The following is a 16,603-nucleotide window of genomic DNA, read 5'->3' on the forward strand; positions in this document are numbered from 1 at the left end:
GCCCCAGGTCTTTAATGACAGCTTAAAAGTGGCTGTTGGAAAAGTCGAAAGGGATGAGGCTGACTTGGGGCGTGTTTCGCTCCTTTGCAAGAGTCGGAAAGGGAGCTGGAAGCCTTGCGGCTGGCCCCAGGCCCCCGCGCCTCGCCCCCAGCAAGTAGGTGGGGGAGCCGCCGCTGCCGCCAGCCCCATCCCTCTCCCAAGCCTCGCCCGCTGCGCCCTGGCCGCGGGCGCAGAGAGGGTGCGGGGCTTCGCCGTGCCTCCTCCACCCTGCTCATTAACCTGCCTGCTCCGCTCCGCTCCGGGCGGCCCCAGACACGGGCTTCTCGAAGCAGCATCGCGGCCCGCCCGGTGCAATCGCCTCCCTGAACCCCCGGCTCCGGGGGGCGATGAGGGGGCGGTGGAAGGGGCACTGCTCCTCGGGCATTACTTAGAGAAGCGAGACCGCCCCGCCCTCCCGCCGGCCCTCCCTCTCTCCCGCCCGGGCCCGCGCGCCACTCCGCCAGAGGGTAAGTTGGGAGTGTTTCACCCCCACCGACAGCTCTCCCTCCCCTTCCTTTTCTTCCCTTCAAAGTTTTCTTCGGAGTGGGGAGCGGGGTGGGGGAGGAAGAGGGTCCAGCCAGCCTCGGTCCTTACGCTCTCCCTGCCTAATTTACCCCCGCCTCCCTACCCCTCCATCCCCTGCGCGCCGCTGCCCCTCTCCGGAGCGGCGCTCCGAACTGACAATTGGAGCGCGGCTCCTTTAAGAGCCCGGCTTTGCCTCCCGGTAGCTGAAGGTCATTAAACACAAAAGCGCTCAGCGCTGCGGTCCAATATAGCGCATGCGCCCTGCCCGAGGACTGGCAGAGAGACGGCAATATGGCGAGAATGCCTGGCAGCGGGGACTGTAACACCAGCGCGGGCGGCAGCGCCAGCGCCGCCGCCGCCGCCGCCGCCGAGAACAATGGGGAGCGGGGCGAGGGCGAGCGCGGTGCGGGGGGCCGAGGCCGCCGCCACGGCCGCCCGCACTACTGCAGCGCGGGCGAGGAGGAGGAGGACGAGGAGGAGGAGGACGAGATCCAGGAGGTGCAGATAACGGGGGACGAGGAGGAGGACGGAGGTGGGGGGCTGGAGGAGGAGGAAGAAGAGGAGGAGGAGGAAGAGATGGGGCTGGACTGGGACGAGCGCCTGGAGCCCGAGGACTCGGCTGGGGAGGAGCTGGAGCCCGAGCCGGTCCATATGATCCATATGGACCAGGGCGCCGCGCTGGAGCCCGAGGCGCCACCGCGACTGCTGGCGCCCCGGGCCCGCGGCGGGCCGCCCGGGGACGGCGCCGAGCTGGACCCCGACGTGCTGCAGCGCCCCGAGCGGGCCCGGCTGAGCGAGAACACCCGGCTGGCCACCCGCTACGCCGTGCGCATCTTCCGGGAGTACCTGAGCGAGAAGGCGCAGAGCCCGGACTTCGAGACCATGGACAAGGGGGCGCTGTGCCGCGTGCTGCGCTCCTTCTACGCCGAGGCCCGCTCCAAGAGCGGCCAGCTCTACAGCAAGTCGTCGCTCATCAGCATCCGCAGCTCCCTCAACCGCTACCTCAACGAGCCCCCGTACTGCCGCACGCTCGACCTCACCAAGGACCCCGAGCTGCGCAGCGCTAACCTGACGCTGGCCGCGGTCATCCGCAAGCTCGAGGAGCAGGGCGCCGGGCCGGTGGTGCAGAAGCAAGCCATCACGCGCGCCGACCTGCGCAAGCTCTACACCTCCAGCGTCTTCAGCACCAGCACGCCCTTCGGGCTGCTCAACAAGGTCTGGTTCGAGACGTGCATGTACTTCTGCACGCGCGGCCGCGAGAACCAGCGCGAGCTGGAGGAGGACTCCTTCGGGCTGGCCATGGACGAGGACGGCCGCAAGTTCGTCTACTTCAAGTCCCTTGGGCCCTACCACAAGTCGCGCTCGTCGTCGTGGAGCAAGAAGCGCGCCGAGAGCAGCGACGAGGAGAACTTGCCGCGCATGTACGAGACGGGCACCGAGTTCTGCCCCTACGCCAGCTTCGTCAAGTACCTGTCGAAGCGCAACCCCCTCTGCAAGGCGTTCTTCCAGCGGCCCCGGGACCACTGCAGCGAGGGCGATGTGACCTGGTACGAGAACAAAGCCATCGGCAAGAACTTGCTGGGCACCAGGATGCAGATGCTCTCCAAGGCGGCCAAGCTCTCCAAGACCTACACCAACCACTGCATCGGCGCCGTCTCCATCGCCACGCTCAACAGCATCGCGGGCATCGGCACCAAACTGGGCTCACCCGCCCCGCAGGGCTGCTACGCCGAGGCTCTGAACGGGGCGGCTCGCCACCACTCCCACCACCCCCCCACCCATCCCTCCCACCACCACCGCCCCCAGCCGCCCGCGCTGGGGAACACCTATATCCTCCCCAGAGACAGCCAGGTCGGGCCCGACGTGAAATCGGAGGCTGCGCCCAAGCGCGCGCTGTACGAGTCTGTGTTCGGGTCCGGGGAAGTCTGCGGCCCCTCTTCCCCTAAAAGACTTTGTATCCGCCCCTCCTCGGAGCCTGTGGATGCGGTGGTGGTGGTTTCCGTGAAACACGACCCCCTGCCTCTTCTTCCAGAAGCCAATGGGCACAGAAGCACCAATTCTCCCACAGTAGTTTCACCTGCTATTGTTTCCCCCACCCAGGTAACCAAACCAAACTCTATGCATGAAATGTTTCTCTGGTACCACTTCGAGACTAACTTGTGCTAACGCAGGTCTGGGTTGGGGGGAAGATTTTCAAAGTAGCAAATATGCTGAGTCGGATTTGATTTCACCCTTAGAAGCTTAACTCTCTTGATGCTTTTCAGGACAGTTTACACCTAACCTTAAAGCCTGTGAGAGGGCGAGCTACCTGATAGTCAGCGGTGCACAGTAACGCTGAAAACGTCAAAGTTCGGAGAACAAAAGGGTCAGCTCAGCCCTCGCAGCCTATCTCCATTAAATGCCTGAGTTTTGTAAGACAAAGAGTGCAGGAATACTGTGCATATAAATGAAGCAGTTACTTAAAATATCTTTGACTAAAGTAACCATTAAAATACATATTCACCCTAACTTATGAAGGTAGAAGAACAGTTACAAATTATTAAAAATGAAAACATGCCAATCCCACTTCCTGTAAGGGGGAGGGTTTTGGAGAGACTGGCAGTTGAGTGCCAGTTTATACTGTAAGGTGTAGTTGAATGTAAAGCAACATTTGGGATGTTTTCATAAACTAAAGTCACTTGTTAAAGTTATGGAAAGGTAGTATCTGCACTGCCAACCAGGCCCCCAGTTGGAGCGTGCCCTGTGGTGCCCAGCAGTGTGGGCACTGAAACATTTCTGTCTTTCCTAGCACCATGGAGCTCTCTGTCTAAGGGGCGGGCAGGTGGTGGGAAGATAAGAGCACAGTAGAGTGGAAAGAACACCAAAGTAAGAGTGCTAGCGCAGGAGCTGAGCCACCTTGGGCAAATCAGTTCACCTCTTTGGGCTTCAATATCCTCAACGAAGATAAGGGAACTGTTTTAACACTAAAATTATTTAATTCTAAGCACTTAGAATCCTAGGTTGAGATTGGGGGTTCAATTGGATGCTTGTCATTTTTTCCTAGAGGAATATATTCATATTATTAAACCTAGATTCATCTTTTGGATACTGTGCTGTAGGAGCCAGAAAGCAGAGATCCTTGGGGAGTCTGCTCTACAGGCAGGAGTAGCCACTGGGGGTTTTACAACTTTGCCTTCCCTGCCATCAAGCAGAAGTAAGAATTTCAGCTCTAAGTTTGGAAGTGTAGTGCAGGCCTTTCAAGGAACAGATGTCAGGTACCTCTGTGCTTTTTCCAAAGTGGAAATTCCAGTTCTGGACAGACTGACCCTTTCAAACGTTTACCAGCTAATCAGCAAGCCTCAAGGCCAACGGAGAAAGGGGCTGTGAATGGTACTATAAACACCAGAGTTCTCTAAAATACGCAAGACCCAGAGGCTGTGTGTCTTTCTGTGCTTGTATCATGCACAGCAGTTTCTGACAGACCAGGAGGTGGTTGTAGAGAGTTGTAAGCATGGAGAGGAGAGTTCTTTCTCCTCTTTGGAGAATTTAGGTTTGCTTTTTCTTTGAAAGCAGAAATAAATGATCACATTCTTCCGATAAAGTAAAAACCTTTAAAATGTCCTGGTTTCAAGTAGCACCTGATTAATTAAGAGTTAAAAGCCTAAGAGAGTTTATTAAAGTATCTATCTGCTTGAAATAACAATGAAGCAGTTTGTCCCCTGGCATCTGTCTCCTGGTTTCTTGACACCAGTGTCACATAGAATAATGACTTTAAGATCCACGCAAGATTAGAGGTTTGTTTAGTTGGTTTGGTTTTGTTCTAAGAATTGCAGTCACGCTCTCACGGTCTTTTATTTTAACTGAGTGAGATCAATCATTTCTATAAACCTGAACACTGATTCTTCTATTTTTGAGTTATTGTCAGGTAACTCCCAGGTTAAATATAGATTTGAGCGTCCATGTGTTGGTTATGTTATCATTATGCCTCTGAAACAGTAGCTTAGCCAAGTCCCTTGCAGTAAAACACTACAAAGAGTTGCTCTCTCTGCTTTCACTAATGTTAGAATAAAAAAAATTTTTTATCAACGTTAAGGGAACTCTTTAGTAACTCCTATAGAACTCACTTTATGAAGTCTGAGCATTCTAAGTATGAAACATGTTTAGTTTAAGAACAAGGCTGATATTAAACTTGTTCCTCCTGTATTTACTAAAATCACTGTTGAGGTTCAGGGCATTTCCTGGCGATTAATGACTGGCAGGGGTTACTGGCCCGAGGCATTGCTTTAGGTCGGCAACTCCTCTGGCTGGTCATTAATCCCCAGGAAATGCTCTGTGTACCTTGAGCTTCAGTCATTATTACTTAATTATAAACGTAGGCTGTCTAACCTTAATACCAACTAGACTTTATCAAGTGGAGTCACACTGAATTCCACTAAGGACCTCTTGATAACACAGTCACACCTTGATGTTTGATTCTTTTCTAACATTACAAGTTTCTCAAAAAATGAAGAACCTATTATTATAAATGCATTTACTCTTTTTACTTCTTGAGGGTGTTCGTATAAGTGTATCACTTATGGGATTGGTTGAAAAATGAATGCACTCAAGGATTAATGAAGATTATGGAATTTGTGATTTTTTTTTTTACCCATGAAGTGCCTAGCTTTGGTTGATTGTGTAAGGGGTGGGGGGCTTGGTAGTTGTGTTGGTTGCCTTAACTAGTTCACTCTTTAATTCTCTTGAATGTCTGTGTTCAAAGTAAGGGATAGCTTTAGTCCGTCCCCCCCCCGTCCCCCCCCCCCCCGCCCCGTCCCCCCGTCCCCCCCCCCCCCCCCAAGGCTGTTGTGATCTAAGATGATCCAGTTACTGGTACAATTTCCTAACTCCCAGGTGGAGATTACATGGTACATATTTAAAGGCTTAGCACTCCCATATCCTGCCTCTTCATAGCTGTTCTCTTTGCGTGAAAATGCAGCATTTTTCCTGCCTCAGTCAACAATACTTCAGCCTAGATGGGACGATGGAGATCTGTAACGTTAGTCTTTATCATTTACAGAAAAGAGAATACTAGGAGGAGTTTAGATCTGAAATATCATAGTTTTGTTGCTAAAGTTTTGATGAACTGTACTTCTCTCGGGTACCAAACAAACATGTGGAAATTAGCTCCCTAAAATACACTTGGCAGCATTCGTAAGCTTGTGACAGAGATGTCTTCAGTTGGAGTTACTTGACCCTAACCCAGATTACTTCCAGAAATACTTTTAAGGGATTTTGTAAGTAGGAAATCTATTAGTGGAAAGATTCTGGGTTTGGTGATGCACGCCCAGTGTTTCTGTTTCATCAACTTCACTAGGGGCCAGAGTCTGTCCTTAGAGACTCCAAGCTGAAAATTAGAGCAGCTTCCCTGTGGGGCGCACCCAGTGGTTCATGACCTTGCCTTTGAAGAAGCCAGATGCTGATAGCACTTGAGAAACCAGTCTTCATTCAGGTGCTGTCATGTGGGAAGGGAGGAGCATTCATTCTATCTACTTACTAGAAAAAACATGCATTTTATGTATTATTGAAATAATCACCAAAGTCTTATTTTGAATTTGGAGAGTAGGTAGGAGGGATACTCTTTTTTTTTTTTTCCCTTAAAGATGGAATCAAACTTCTGTAAATGTGACAGGAGAGTGTGTTGAACAGCTTTGGCAATTGTAGGTTATCTGGAGAGACTAGGATTAACCACCTCATTTAAAATGGATATTTTCCTGATGTTTAATAATACTTTGTGGCTGTATTCTTTTTCTGATGCAGGAATGTTTGCTCTCCTTTATAAAAAGTTCAAATTGGTGAAGAAACTAAATGGCATTAACATAAGTGTAGAACCTTATTCATTCAGGAAACAATTACTGAGCACCTACTATGTTGACTTTGGTACCAGGAGTCTTTATAAACTAATCATTTCCACTTGGCAAGTAGTCTTATTGGCAAGATTGTGGCCTCATTAAATATTAAAACGAGATTAAAATAAAGTTAAAAGGTGATGCAGTCAATGTTTTGCAACAGTTATTTGGGAAAGAAATCTGTAGTTTTACTCTTGCATATTAGTATTGCAGTGAGTACTCAGGTGTATTACTTTAAATTGATATCTACATATATGTCAGCTCACTATAAAATCTGATCCAAGAAATAAAGTATTTGCTCCCATAGGAGAACAGTGGATGCCATTCATCTCAAATGGAAACCCTGATTTAAAATCTGGTTCCCCTAACAAATGTCACCTAAAAGGCCATCCTCTTGTCAGTGTAGATGGATTTCAAGCAAGAAGAGCCCCTTCTTCAAATAGGACTGTGAGTTGTATGTGAGACCTCTTAGGTTTTCACCTTGATTTATTAGGCCAGTCAAAGCTCCACTTCAGTGATTTAATAAAAAGTTGTTTCAAGTTATAGTTCGGTATCTCCACTGCCATGTCAAAAGCAAAATCCATTTAAGAGTTGCTTTGTGGTTACCTGTGTTGAAAACCTTAGGACCAAACATATAGACTAGTAGTCTAGAACTTTTATTTCTAGAACCTATTTTACTTCTCTTGGTTGCTCATTCACTGCATTGTACCAGGTAGTCAGGATGCCATTTGAAAGACTTCTTTGGAGAAATTAGATAGGAGATAGGGTAGTGGGAATTAATTGCTTGACTTTGATAAATGAAAATGCAAGAAAACGAAGCTTTAGCATTTGAAACATTGTGCTGATGAACGTTTTTATTTAACACTTGTGATATTCTAAAGATGCTGAATTCAGCTCCACCATTACTTTTTGTTGTTGTTGTTGTTGTTGTTGTTTTCTTGGCCACACCGCGGGGCATGCGGGATCTTAGTTCCCTGACCAGGGATCAAACCCCTGCCGCCGGTAATGGAAGCTTGGAATCTTAACCACTGGACCGCCAGGGAAGTCCCTTAGCTCAGCCATTGTTACCTGAACCTCTTGTTACCTGCTAAGTGCTGCTGAGAGGAGCCGGGTTCCGTTTTTGCCCTCGGTCAGGGTGTGCAGAGGACCACGGGCTTCCAAGCTGAAGTGATTCCCTGCTTGATGCGTGAACATCACCAGAGAAACAGGTGAACTTGTAAAGTTTTAGGCCCTTCGGGTTTCCAGATTTATGAAAGTTTCTCTTTGGCTGCTCTTCTGCTATGAGAGAGAGGGTGGTCCCTGAATGGTGTCGAGTCTTTATAACAGAGAATGAGCTTCTGTATGGTCTAGAAATTAGCGGGTCTTTTAGCCATTCAAGATATCTCGCTAAAGCATGGGCTCTGGGCTGAGACTGAACCTGCATGTGAGGGGGTATTACTTAGCGCCAGTGACTGTGAACTAGAAAACAGACCCCCGAACATCCCCTTGGACTACAGGAGGCCCAACCTCAGTAGACGTGTTTTAGGTTTTCAGTAATTCTCCATGTCTTTCTGTTCAACACTTTTAAGTCAGATTTTCTTCTTTTCAGCTTATGCGATAACAATCTGACGGAGCCTTTCCTTTTTCCATAAAAAAGATGCATTTATATCTGTCAGCAGACTTTCCTTAGTGCCTCTTTTTTTTTTTATTCATATCATATCCTAAGTTAGTCCAAGTCTTGGGTCACAGAGTTTTGAAAATGAATGGAAATGGGAAACACCCTCCAGTATCGGAAGGCCAGAGTGTCTGAGCTTTAATTGGAGTTTTCATCATAGCAATTTGCTCTTGGGCTGCTTTGCAAACCCCAGTGGGAACTACCTTTTTCTGGAAAGCCTCTACTTTCTGAGATTTGTGATTTGTGCTTAGCAGTTAGAAACAGTTCAGCTCTTGTGGGCCCTCCAGGCAGTGAGTTCAGTTGTTTTTAATATGGGGGGTGGGTGGGAGTACAGGGAAGTCCCAAAGGTGTGAAGGAGCTGGGGTGGGGGTGGGGTGTAAAGGTCTCCTATGTCAAGTCCCTTTCTGGAACCCTGGGAACTGCAGGAACCTGGGGAGACCTTGGAGGGAACTCCCGGGCACCCACCAGGGCCGCTCAGTTCTTCCCCCATCACCAGCCCCATCTCTACCCGAGTATAGACATTTGAAAATCATCTTTGTAATGCAAGCCTTTCCTGGGAGTATCTAGACTCCTTCACACCCTGAATTACAGCTTTCCCCTGATCACCTGGCAGTGAACCCTGCAGATGGGCTGTTTGATCTGGTCTGTAAGGAAGGAGGCAAAAATGTGCTACCTGCAAAGGGCTGACAGATTTAAGGGAGTGTTAGGCTGTAGGCTTCTGGGAAAAAAGGAGAGGAATTAGGAAAGGAATGCTGGAGAATGACGAAGTTGTGTTGTTTCCTTTGTGAGTAATTTGGTTACCGAATGTCAAGACTAGTTTGGAAGCTTGTAATTATTGATTTCTAGTTTTACTACACATCCCCAGTTCAGGTTAACTCACCTGATTCAGTCCAGGGTCTCGCCACTCAGTCCCCATCCTTTCTCTCTCAACACAAGAGAACAGGAACTATTATTTATAGCACCAGGTCCCATGAGGGCTCTTTTCCACCACGTTTCTTGAGTTTGTGGATTAGTTCCGATACCTAAACTTGCTGTGGCTTTTGCCATGTAGTTTTTGTTTTGGTGGTTTTTTTTTTTTTTTTTTTTTTTTGGCCGTGGTGCAGCACGCGGGATCTTAGTTCCCCAACCAGGGATCAAACCCGTGTCCCCTGCATTGGAAGCGTGGAGTCTTAACCACTGGACCGCCATGGAAGTCCCTGCCATGTAGTTTTTAAGGAACTTACAAATGAGAACTGTTTCACCATGCTGGCTTCTTCGCTGTTATGGGTCAGCGAGTGGACATTTGGACCAGATCCAAGCAGGAGTGAAAGGAGGGACTGTGGGGCCACAAGGCTGCCATCTCACTGGGCTGCAGTCCAGAGACAAACGTGAGTCCCTCCTTGCAGTCTGATGTCAACTGTCTCAACCTCTAACTGACTCTGTGGTTAGGAAGTGGAGTGTCATCATGAATAATAGCCAAGACAGACCAAGGGGTTTAAAGTGGTCCCCCCACTGGCAGCTTCTGCATCACTCAGGAGCAGTGGGCTGCTTGGTCTCATTTAATCTTCACACAGTCCTTCAAGGAATTGTGCTTAATATTTCCATCTTACAAAGGAGGAATCTAAGGTTAATCACCGTTGACTTAATTTACTGATGGTCCAGCCGCTAGCTAGTGACGATGCTGGGATTTGAGTCCTGGACTGTCCGATTCCAGAGTCTGTGCTTTTAAATCCATGGTCTGTTGATTCCAAAATTCTTAACTGTTCAAATAAAAGAATCCAGTAAAGAAAAGATTATATAGCATTAGATTCATATCACTGCCTTAACTTAGGTGCTTTCCTAGAGCAACTTGAGAAAATTTGCTAAAATGCAGCAAAAAAAAAAGTGGGAACACAGAAGAATATTTCCAGTACTTAACATGCTTCCATTTTGCTCTTTGTGGTCCCAGCCTCTGCCAAGTTTGGGGACAGTATCAGCCTCTTTTGAGAAGCCCCATCACATAGAACACATTAAGAGTAGAATCTAGGGCCAGACTGCTGGGGCCAGAACTCAGCTCTGCCCAGAACCAACCTGTGCTTGAGTTTCCTCCGGAGTCAGATGGGAACAGTGGTCATACTCACCTTCTAGGGTCATCAGCGTTAAATGAATTACTGTTTAAATAGTGCTTAAAACAGGAGTGCTCCATGAACATTTTCTGTCATTTTGTTATCTTAGCACAGAATGTTTGACATACGAAAAATGGCTGATGTTGCTGATAAAGTCCCAGTCTTCAGTGTCTCTCTTGTGAATAGCTCGTCCAGATGCTGTGCAGGGCCTTTCTGCCTGTCTCCTTCTGGGGTGTCTATTACCTCAGGCCAGTAGCACCCCCTCTGGTCTCCTAGGAGACTGGCAACCTCAGGAGGCCTCTGGCACTGTGGCTCACCCAGGCCCCCTCCCTCTCATTGTCACCTCGGACAGTCCATCCGGGTGAACGCTTTCCACCAAAGCCAGTTTTTCTCCCCTCTACTTTTCTTCGAGATTTATCCCCACACCTTCTTCTAAGTTTGTTTTGCCGACCCTTCCCACTGCTAGAGGGGGTAGGAGGCGCTCTCTCTGAGGGGCATAATTGCTGCCCAAGCTTCAGGGGATTCACAAAAATTGGCTTAGAAGGAGAGCGACAGCTTTTCACAAGAGAGCAAATTTTATTTGGAATGGTTTGGATTAGGGGAGCAGTCATAATACTGGGATTCTTAAAACATTATGAAGGTCGTTATGGTAATAACTTTTGGAAATTTTAATTCCAATATTCTAGAAGTAGGGCCTGTATTTGGCCAAATCTTCTGTTATATTGTTTGCATTTCCCTAATGGCCTCATTGGATTATAACTTTCTAATTCTTGACTTCTGTCTTGAAGACTATATAAAATCAATAGAAGTTTTACTTAAAGTTGATGTGTACTAACGTATGCTTTGAATAGACTGCAGAATCCAGGTAATTGGTTGGTGTTCTGGTGTAGCATCTCTGACCAGTTAATGACCTCTTCTGACTTGTTTTTAGTTTGACAGAGAGAGTGCTTTTATAAGATAGAAATGATTGCTGTGACGATGTAGGGATCTATTACGTCTAATTTAGTTTGCTCTTCAAATAATCACAGTATTCAACCAGCATAGTCCCATAGTATAAGTTCGTGGGGGTTAGAATTATATTAATTTAATTATTAATAACTTTAATTAATAATTCTATTACTTTCCTTAAGCCAGTTCATCTGAAATGTTGGTTTCCATTTTGTGACTTTTTTTCTGAAAAGACTATATATAAATAGATTTTAGATATTTTCTTTCCATCGTGAACAAATATCTCATTGTTTTGTATTCCAGAAAAAAAAAAGAGACTGGCAGAATATTTATTTTTCAGTGGAAAACATGTTGCTGCAGAAACACACAGACCTGAGTGAAAGTGTTACAAGAATGTTAGAAAACAGATTCCGCTAGCTTCATTTTCTTTTCTTCTCAACGTGGTGTTCATTCACACGTTGAATTTTTATAATTAACAGTAGGATATTCATAGTGCTGGTGATTTCCCTATTTTCAGGATTATTTTATAAGGGGGGGGGGGTGGTAGAGTTCCAGGTATGTTTCTCAGGTTTATTTTTCAAAACTTATGGAGAGGATTGTGGAATTCTAGATCCTATTCATAGCATTTGACTACTATCTCAAGTGATGTATTTTAGAATCACCTCTTGGAGTGTGAGTGATGATCTAAGAAAAGTCAGTATGAAGGACACTGCTATACAGAAAAACTCTGAAAATAGGATTCATTTATTGAGCCCTTACTGTGTGCAAGGGCAGGAATTTGGAGGTAAAGAATAACTTAGAAGTAGTTAAGAGAAGACACGGGAGAAACACCAGTGGGAATACCTGGGGCAAGTGAGAAGGCGGACCTGGTGGAGAGGACGGGGCTCTCATGCCATCTAATGACTGTTCATGAGGAAAGCCTGGGGAGTAAACACTGTGTATTACTTTCTAAGAAATGGGACCAAAGGTGGCCTGACCAAACTGAAAGACTAAACATTTAAGCCTTATAAGCGTGTGAGGAGAAAGTGTAAACACTCAGAAGAAATAAAATCTTGCCTTGTCAAAATGTAAGCCTTTTCGTTGCTGTGACATTGAGCTGTCTTGGGAAAGCCTTATTTTAATACACTACTGTTTTAGATGTCCCAGCACGAAGTAGGCTGCCACATCTCTCTCTATATCCACCCCTCTAAGTGTTTTCCCTGTGTTAATCCACGGGTTTTAAGAGTGAATGTGTGATAACCCAAAGAACTTCAGAACTGGTACTGTGTCCTAGCTTACATTTCAATTCCAGGTCTTACAGTTATTGAAGTCTAGCTCCTTTGGTACCCAGCAGTATTTCTTTCACATCTCAAGTCTAGGACCATACAATGAATAATCAGTTATTAAGGTACATGAGAATAGTGCTTTACAGTTTGCAGAGGGCTTTCTTGTAAGGGATTTCATTCTAAGGAAGCTTTGTAGGGCTGTTTGTAGTGTCAGGTACTAGGTTAGACAGGTGGTGTGAACACAGATAAATTCCTTGTCCTGGGAGGACTCAGTCTCATAGGGGAGGCAGACAAGTAACCCGAAGGATAAACCCTGATGTGTGTAACTCCTGTGATACTCTGTACACACAATATCAGCACACTGAAGGGGGAGGGTAGGAACTGTGATTATACGCATCCTACAGATGAGAAAAACTGACCCTCAGAGAGGTTAGGCAATTTCTCAAGTTCAAAGTCCAGGTCCAGGCCTTTTATACACTGCTACTTTGGGGGCTGTCATTTATAGCTGAAGTATCTTTTTGTTTTGTTTTGTTTTGTTTGGGGTTTTTTTCGCTGGACCAAGGGGCTTTCAGCATCTTACTTCCCCAACCAGGGATTGAGTCTGCGCCCTCAGCAGTTACGAGCACGGAGCCCTAACCACTGGATCACCAGGGAATTCCCTAGCTGACATTATAAAAGCAGTATAGTTATGTATGAAAGAAAGAAAGGAAGGAAGGAAGGAAGAAAAGAAAGAAGGACATTGAAGCACAAGTATGTGGATGGATGTGTCTTTTGAAAACTAAAGGTCTTAACGTGATTTTCGTGCTTTTGGTGTTTCAGGAAAATCCAAGGGAACATTCTGGATTAGGGTGAAATAGAATGGCCCAGCACACGCTGCAGACGTCGGTGGCTGACAGCTCTAGCCAGACTGACTGGGGATATTTCCTTACTGTGAAGCCAAGCTTTTGGAGCCCTTCCTGCAGTGGTTGAGGGCTAACCCCCACGGGGAGCTGTACGGTCCTGTCTGTTCCCTGACTGGTGGGCAGTTGACGACCAGCTCCCCAAGGCCAGAGCACTTAATTAAAACAAAAAGTGAACACAGTTCTGATGCAGTTCTGACCAGTAAAAAGAACCAATAAAGATGGCAATAAAGTGCCTGACAAATAGAAAATGTTTATTAAGACTAAGGCGCTTTCTGGGGCAAGGCTTTACCTCTTGGCACAGGATGACAGGCTTCCCACGGCGGCTTTTCCTCGCAGCTGCCCTTGGCTGCCAGCTCCTGCCCAGACAGCACAGGCGAGCTGCCCGGGCTCTGCCATCCTGGGGTCACCCAACTTTTTCCTGCGGGAACATCACTGGGAAGTGACCACCACAGATGTGTAGCCCTTTGGCCCGCGACAGCCGCTAACACAAGATTTCAAGGTTCCTTTTTTTGCTCCCATGTCACTTTGCAAAAAGTAAAGAGGAGGGAAGTAAGTAAGGCACCTCCAAGATTACTGGACGTTTGGAGCGAAACCAACATTCTGCATCAGTTCTAATTAGATTTACCGAAGGGGAGACCAAGTTAAAGTTAAGAGAATGATAACTCTGAATTACCCTTGGGCGAGTTACTTAGTTTCCCATCATCTGTTAGATGGGAATCCACTTGTTCCTCTGTGTCCTTGGAGAATTGGTCCTAGGACCCCCCACAGATGCTCAAGTCCCTCACATAAAATGGTGTAGTATTTGCATGCAGCCTGCACACCCCCTACCGTATACATTAAATCATCTCTAGGTTACTTAAAATACCTAATACCACGTAAATGCCATGTAAGTAGTTATAAATACAATACATTATAAATACAATGTAAATGTTATGTAAACAATTGCTCGTGTGTGGCAAATTCAAGTTTTGCCTTTTGGAAGTTTCTGGAATGATTTTTCCAATATTTTCAATCTGCAGTTTTGTTGAAACTGTGGATGCGGACCCATGGATACGGAGGGCTGACTGCACTCCTGTTGTGAGCGGTAAAAGCCCATAGTGAGTGCTCAATAGCTCATAGCTTTAAAAAATTTCAGTGGGTTAGAGATTACTGACAGGCTAGAGGAAAAGTAGAAGGATTATATACAATTTCCAGCTGATCCTCAGTATTCTCTTTTAAAGCTAAGACAGAGGATCTAAAAAACAAAACCCCACAAAATATTTATAAACACAGGTGAAAGAATGGAAATATGCAAAGAAAGCAGCTGGAGGACCCACATCTATGGTAAGAACAAAATAACGATAACCAAAAGGCAAATAATAAAAACTTTAAAGTTTAGAGAAAAAAATGCATGTTAAATTCTAAGTACCCCTGTTTGAGCCAATGTGTAACTCACTAAAATATAAAAATAAAATTAAATCCGCAAACTTATTCTTTCATACCATGAAGAGGATAATTTAAATATATATAAAATGTTTAACAGATTAATTTTGGACTAACTTAAGTAGATCTTAAACAGAAAAAGGTTGAAATGACTTACAGTATTGACAGTTTGTCTTCAGTGTTCAATAAAATTATCCATCTCATTAAAAAATACACAATTTGATTTCTTTTGCTTATAAGCAATAAATTTGTGGAAATGGATCTCTTTTATTTATAATTTTCATTAGAATGTTGTGATTCCAGTAAAGTATATTCTAAATTTATTTGAATAAACAAAATATCTTAATCATATAGAATATGGGACAGGGATCTTTTAAATTTTTATCATTAAAAATAATACATGTGACCAGATGATGAATTGCAGGTTTTTTTGTTTTTGTTTTTTTTAAATAATAGTTTTAAAAGTGTTCTCATGGCCACTTTACAACCAGAAAAGATCTTATCCAGTTACAATAAAGAATATGAAACTTTCTGGCAATGTATTACATGGAACAGTGGCACTCTTTGTGTCAAAGTACTAATTTAAGAGAGACTACGTCATGCTTTTAACTCTATTTCTACGTGGCAAATAAAGTGCTTGGTCAAGTGACATAAATCATCAAATATTTCACATCTTAGTCTTAATCTAGTTTATACCAACATGTTTAGAAATGAAGTCAGTAAATATTTTTTGCATCATGAAGTATGAATTATAATTAGATTATTAGCCTTCAGTACATTGCCTGGTACCAAAGATACACGTCATTCCTGAAGAATTCGTCCCCATGATCCATCCAGTAGCTAACACATATGTGTGTAACACACGTTTCCATAAATAGCATACATGATTCCATGCAATCTGCATAACAATCTAGAGAGATTAAGTAGCCTGCCCCAGGAAGTTCAGTTAGTAAATGGCAAACTCAGGGCTGTATCCCAGGGCTCTCACTTGACGGTTCATTCAACAAATATTAACTTTTTTTTTTTTGGTGGGATCTTGTTTTCCCGACAAGGGGTCAAACTGGGGTCCTCGACAGCGAAAGCGCAGAGCCCTAACCACTGGACTGCCAGGGAATTCTCATCAACAAATATTGAGTACCTACTATGTCCAGCCACAGACAGCCCAGTAAAGAGCAAGATGGAAGGTCTCATTTCTTATAGACTTGACATTCAGTGGGAGAGACAGACATTAAAACGAACAAAAGTATCATTGAAATAGGCTGAAGAAACTGGGCGGCTACTCCCTCTCCATCAGTTGAGTCCCACCCACACAGGAGCTGGCCACACACACGGACCATGTGTGCTCACTAATCACAGATGAGGCTCTGCGTGAGGCCAGAGCAGACAGACCTGTGACTGGCCGCATCCGCTCTTCCAGCTACAGGTGGGCAATTTTAAATCAGACTTGTAGCTTGCCAAATTAAGATACTGGGTTGGCCAAAAAGTACATTTGGGTTTTTCCGTAAGCTATCAGGGAAGATTTTCTGTAAGATATTCCGGAAAAACACGGATGCACTTTTTGGCCAACCCAATGTTAGGGGAAGGACAGTAACCTGTATAGAACGGGTGTTAGCATCGTTTCTTAAGAACACAGGGTGGATAATACATCTGACCACCTCAGCCTGTTAGGCAGGAAGAGGATACGGAAACCCAGAGATGTGCGTAGCAGAATCTGATCCAGAGTCGGGAGGTAATCCTTATTTATAAGCTCAGAATCTCTTTCCTGGTCAACAAAACCCCCTCTCCTCACTTGCTAGGTTATGTGTAACCTTTACGATGTGATTTAGACTTTATTCAGTTGATTCCCATCCTGGGCAAGATCCTCCCATGCCTTCAAAGGACTGGGGTCTTTCTCTTGGTG

General features: G+C 45.6%; 1 protein-coding gene across 3 annotated transcripts in view; it reads left to right on the forward strand.

Moving 5' to 3' along the window:
• The first annotated feature begins 235 nt into the window (after window positions 1–235).
• KCTD1 (potassium channel tetramerization domain containing 1) overlaps window positions 236–16,603 on the forward strand; it is an 87,632-nt gene continuing 71,264 nt past the window's right edge. The window contains exon 1 of one of the 3 annotated variants that reach the window (XM_057699036.1): window positions 236–506. Coding sequence is in view for 1 of the 3 variants with exons in the window: in XM_057699035.1 (XP_057555018.1) it covers window positions 856–2,664 (1,809 nt within the window). In the remaining 2 variants the exon portion in view is untranslated. Of the gene's footprint in view, window positions 507–540; window positions 2,665–16,603 lie in introns of those variants that run through there. The other 2 variants (XM_057699035.1, XR_009048005.1) reach the window with 2 other exon arrangements.

The sequence above is a fragment of the Hippopotamus amphibius genome, chromosome 11, assembly GCF_030028045.1.
Source record: "Hippopotamus amphibius kiboko isolate mHipAmp2 chromosome 11, mHipAmp2.hap2, whole genome shotgun sequence".
NCBI lineage: Eukaryota > Metazoa > Chordata > Mammalia > Artiodactyla > Hippopotamidae > Hippopotamus > Hippopotamus amphibius.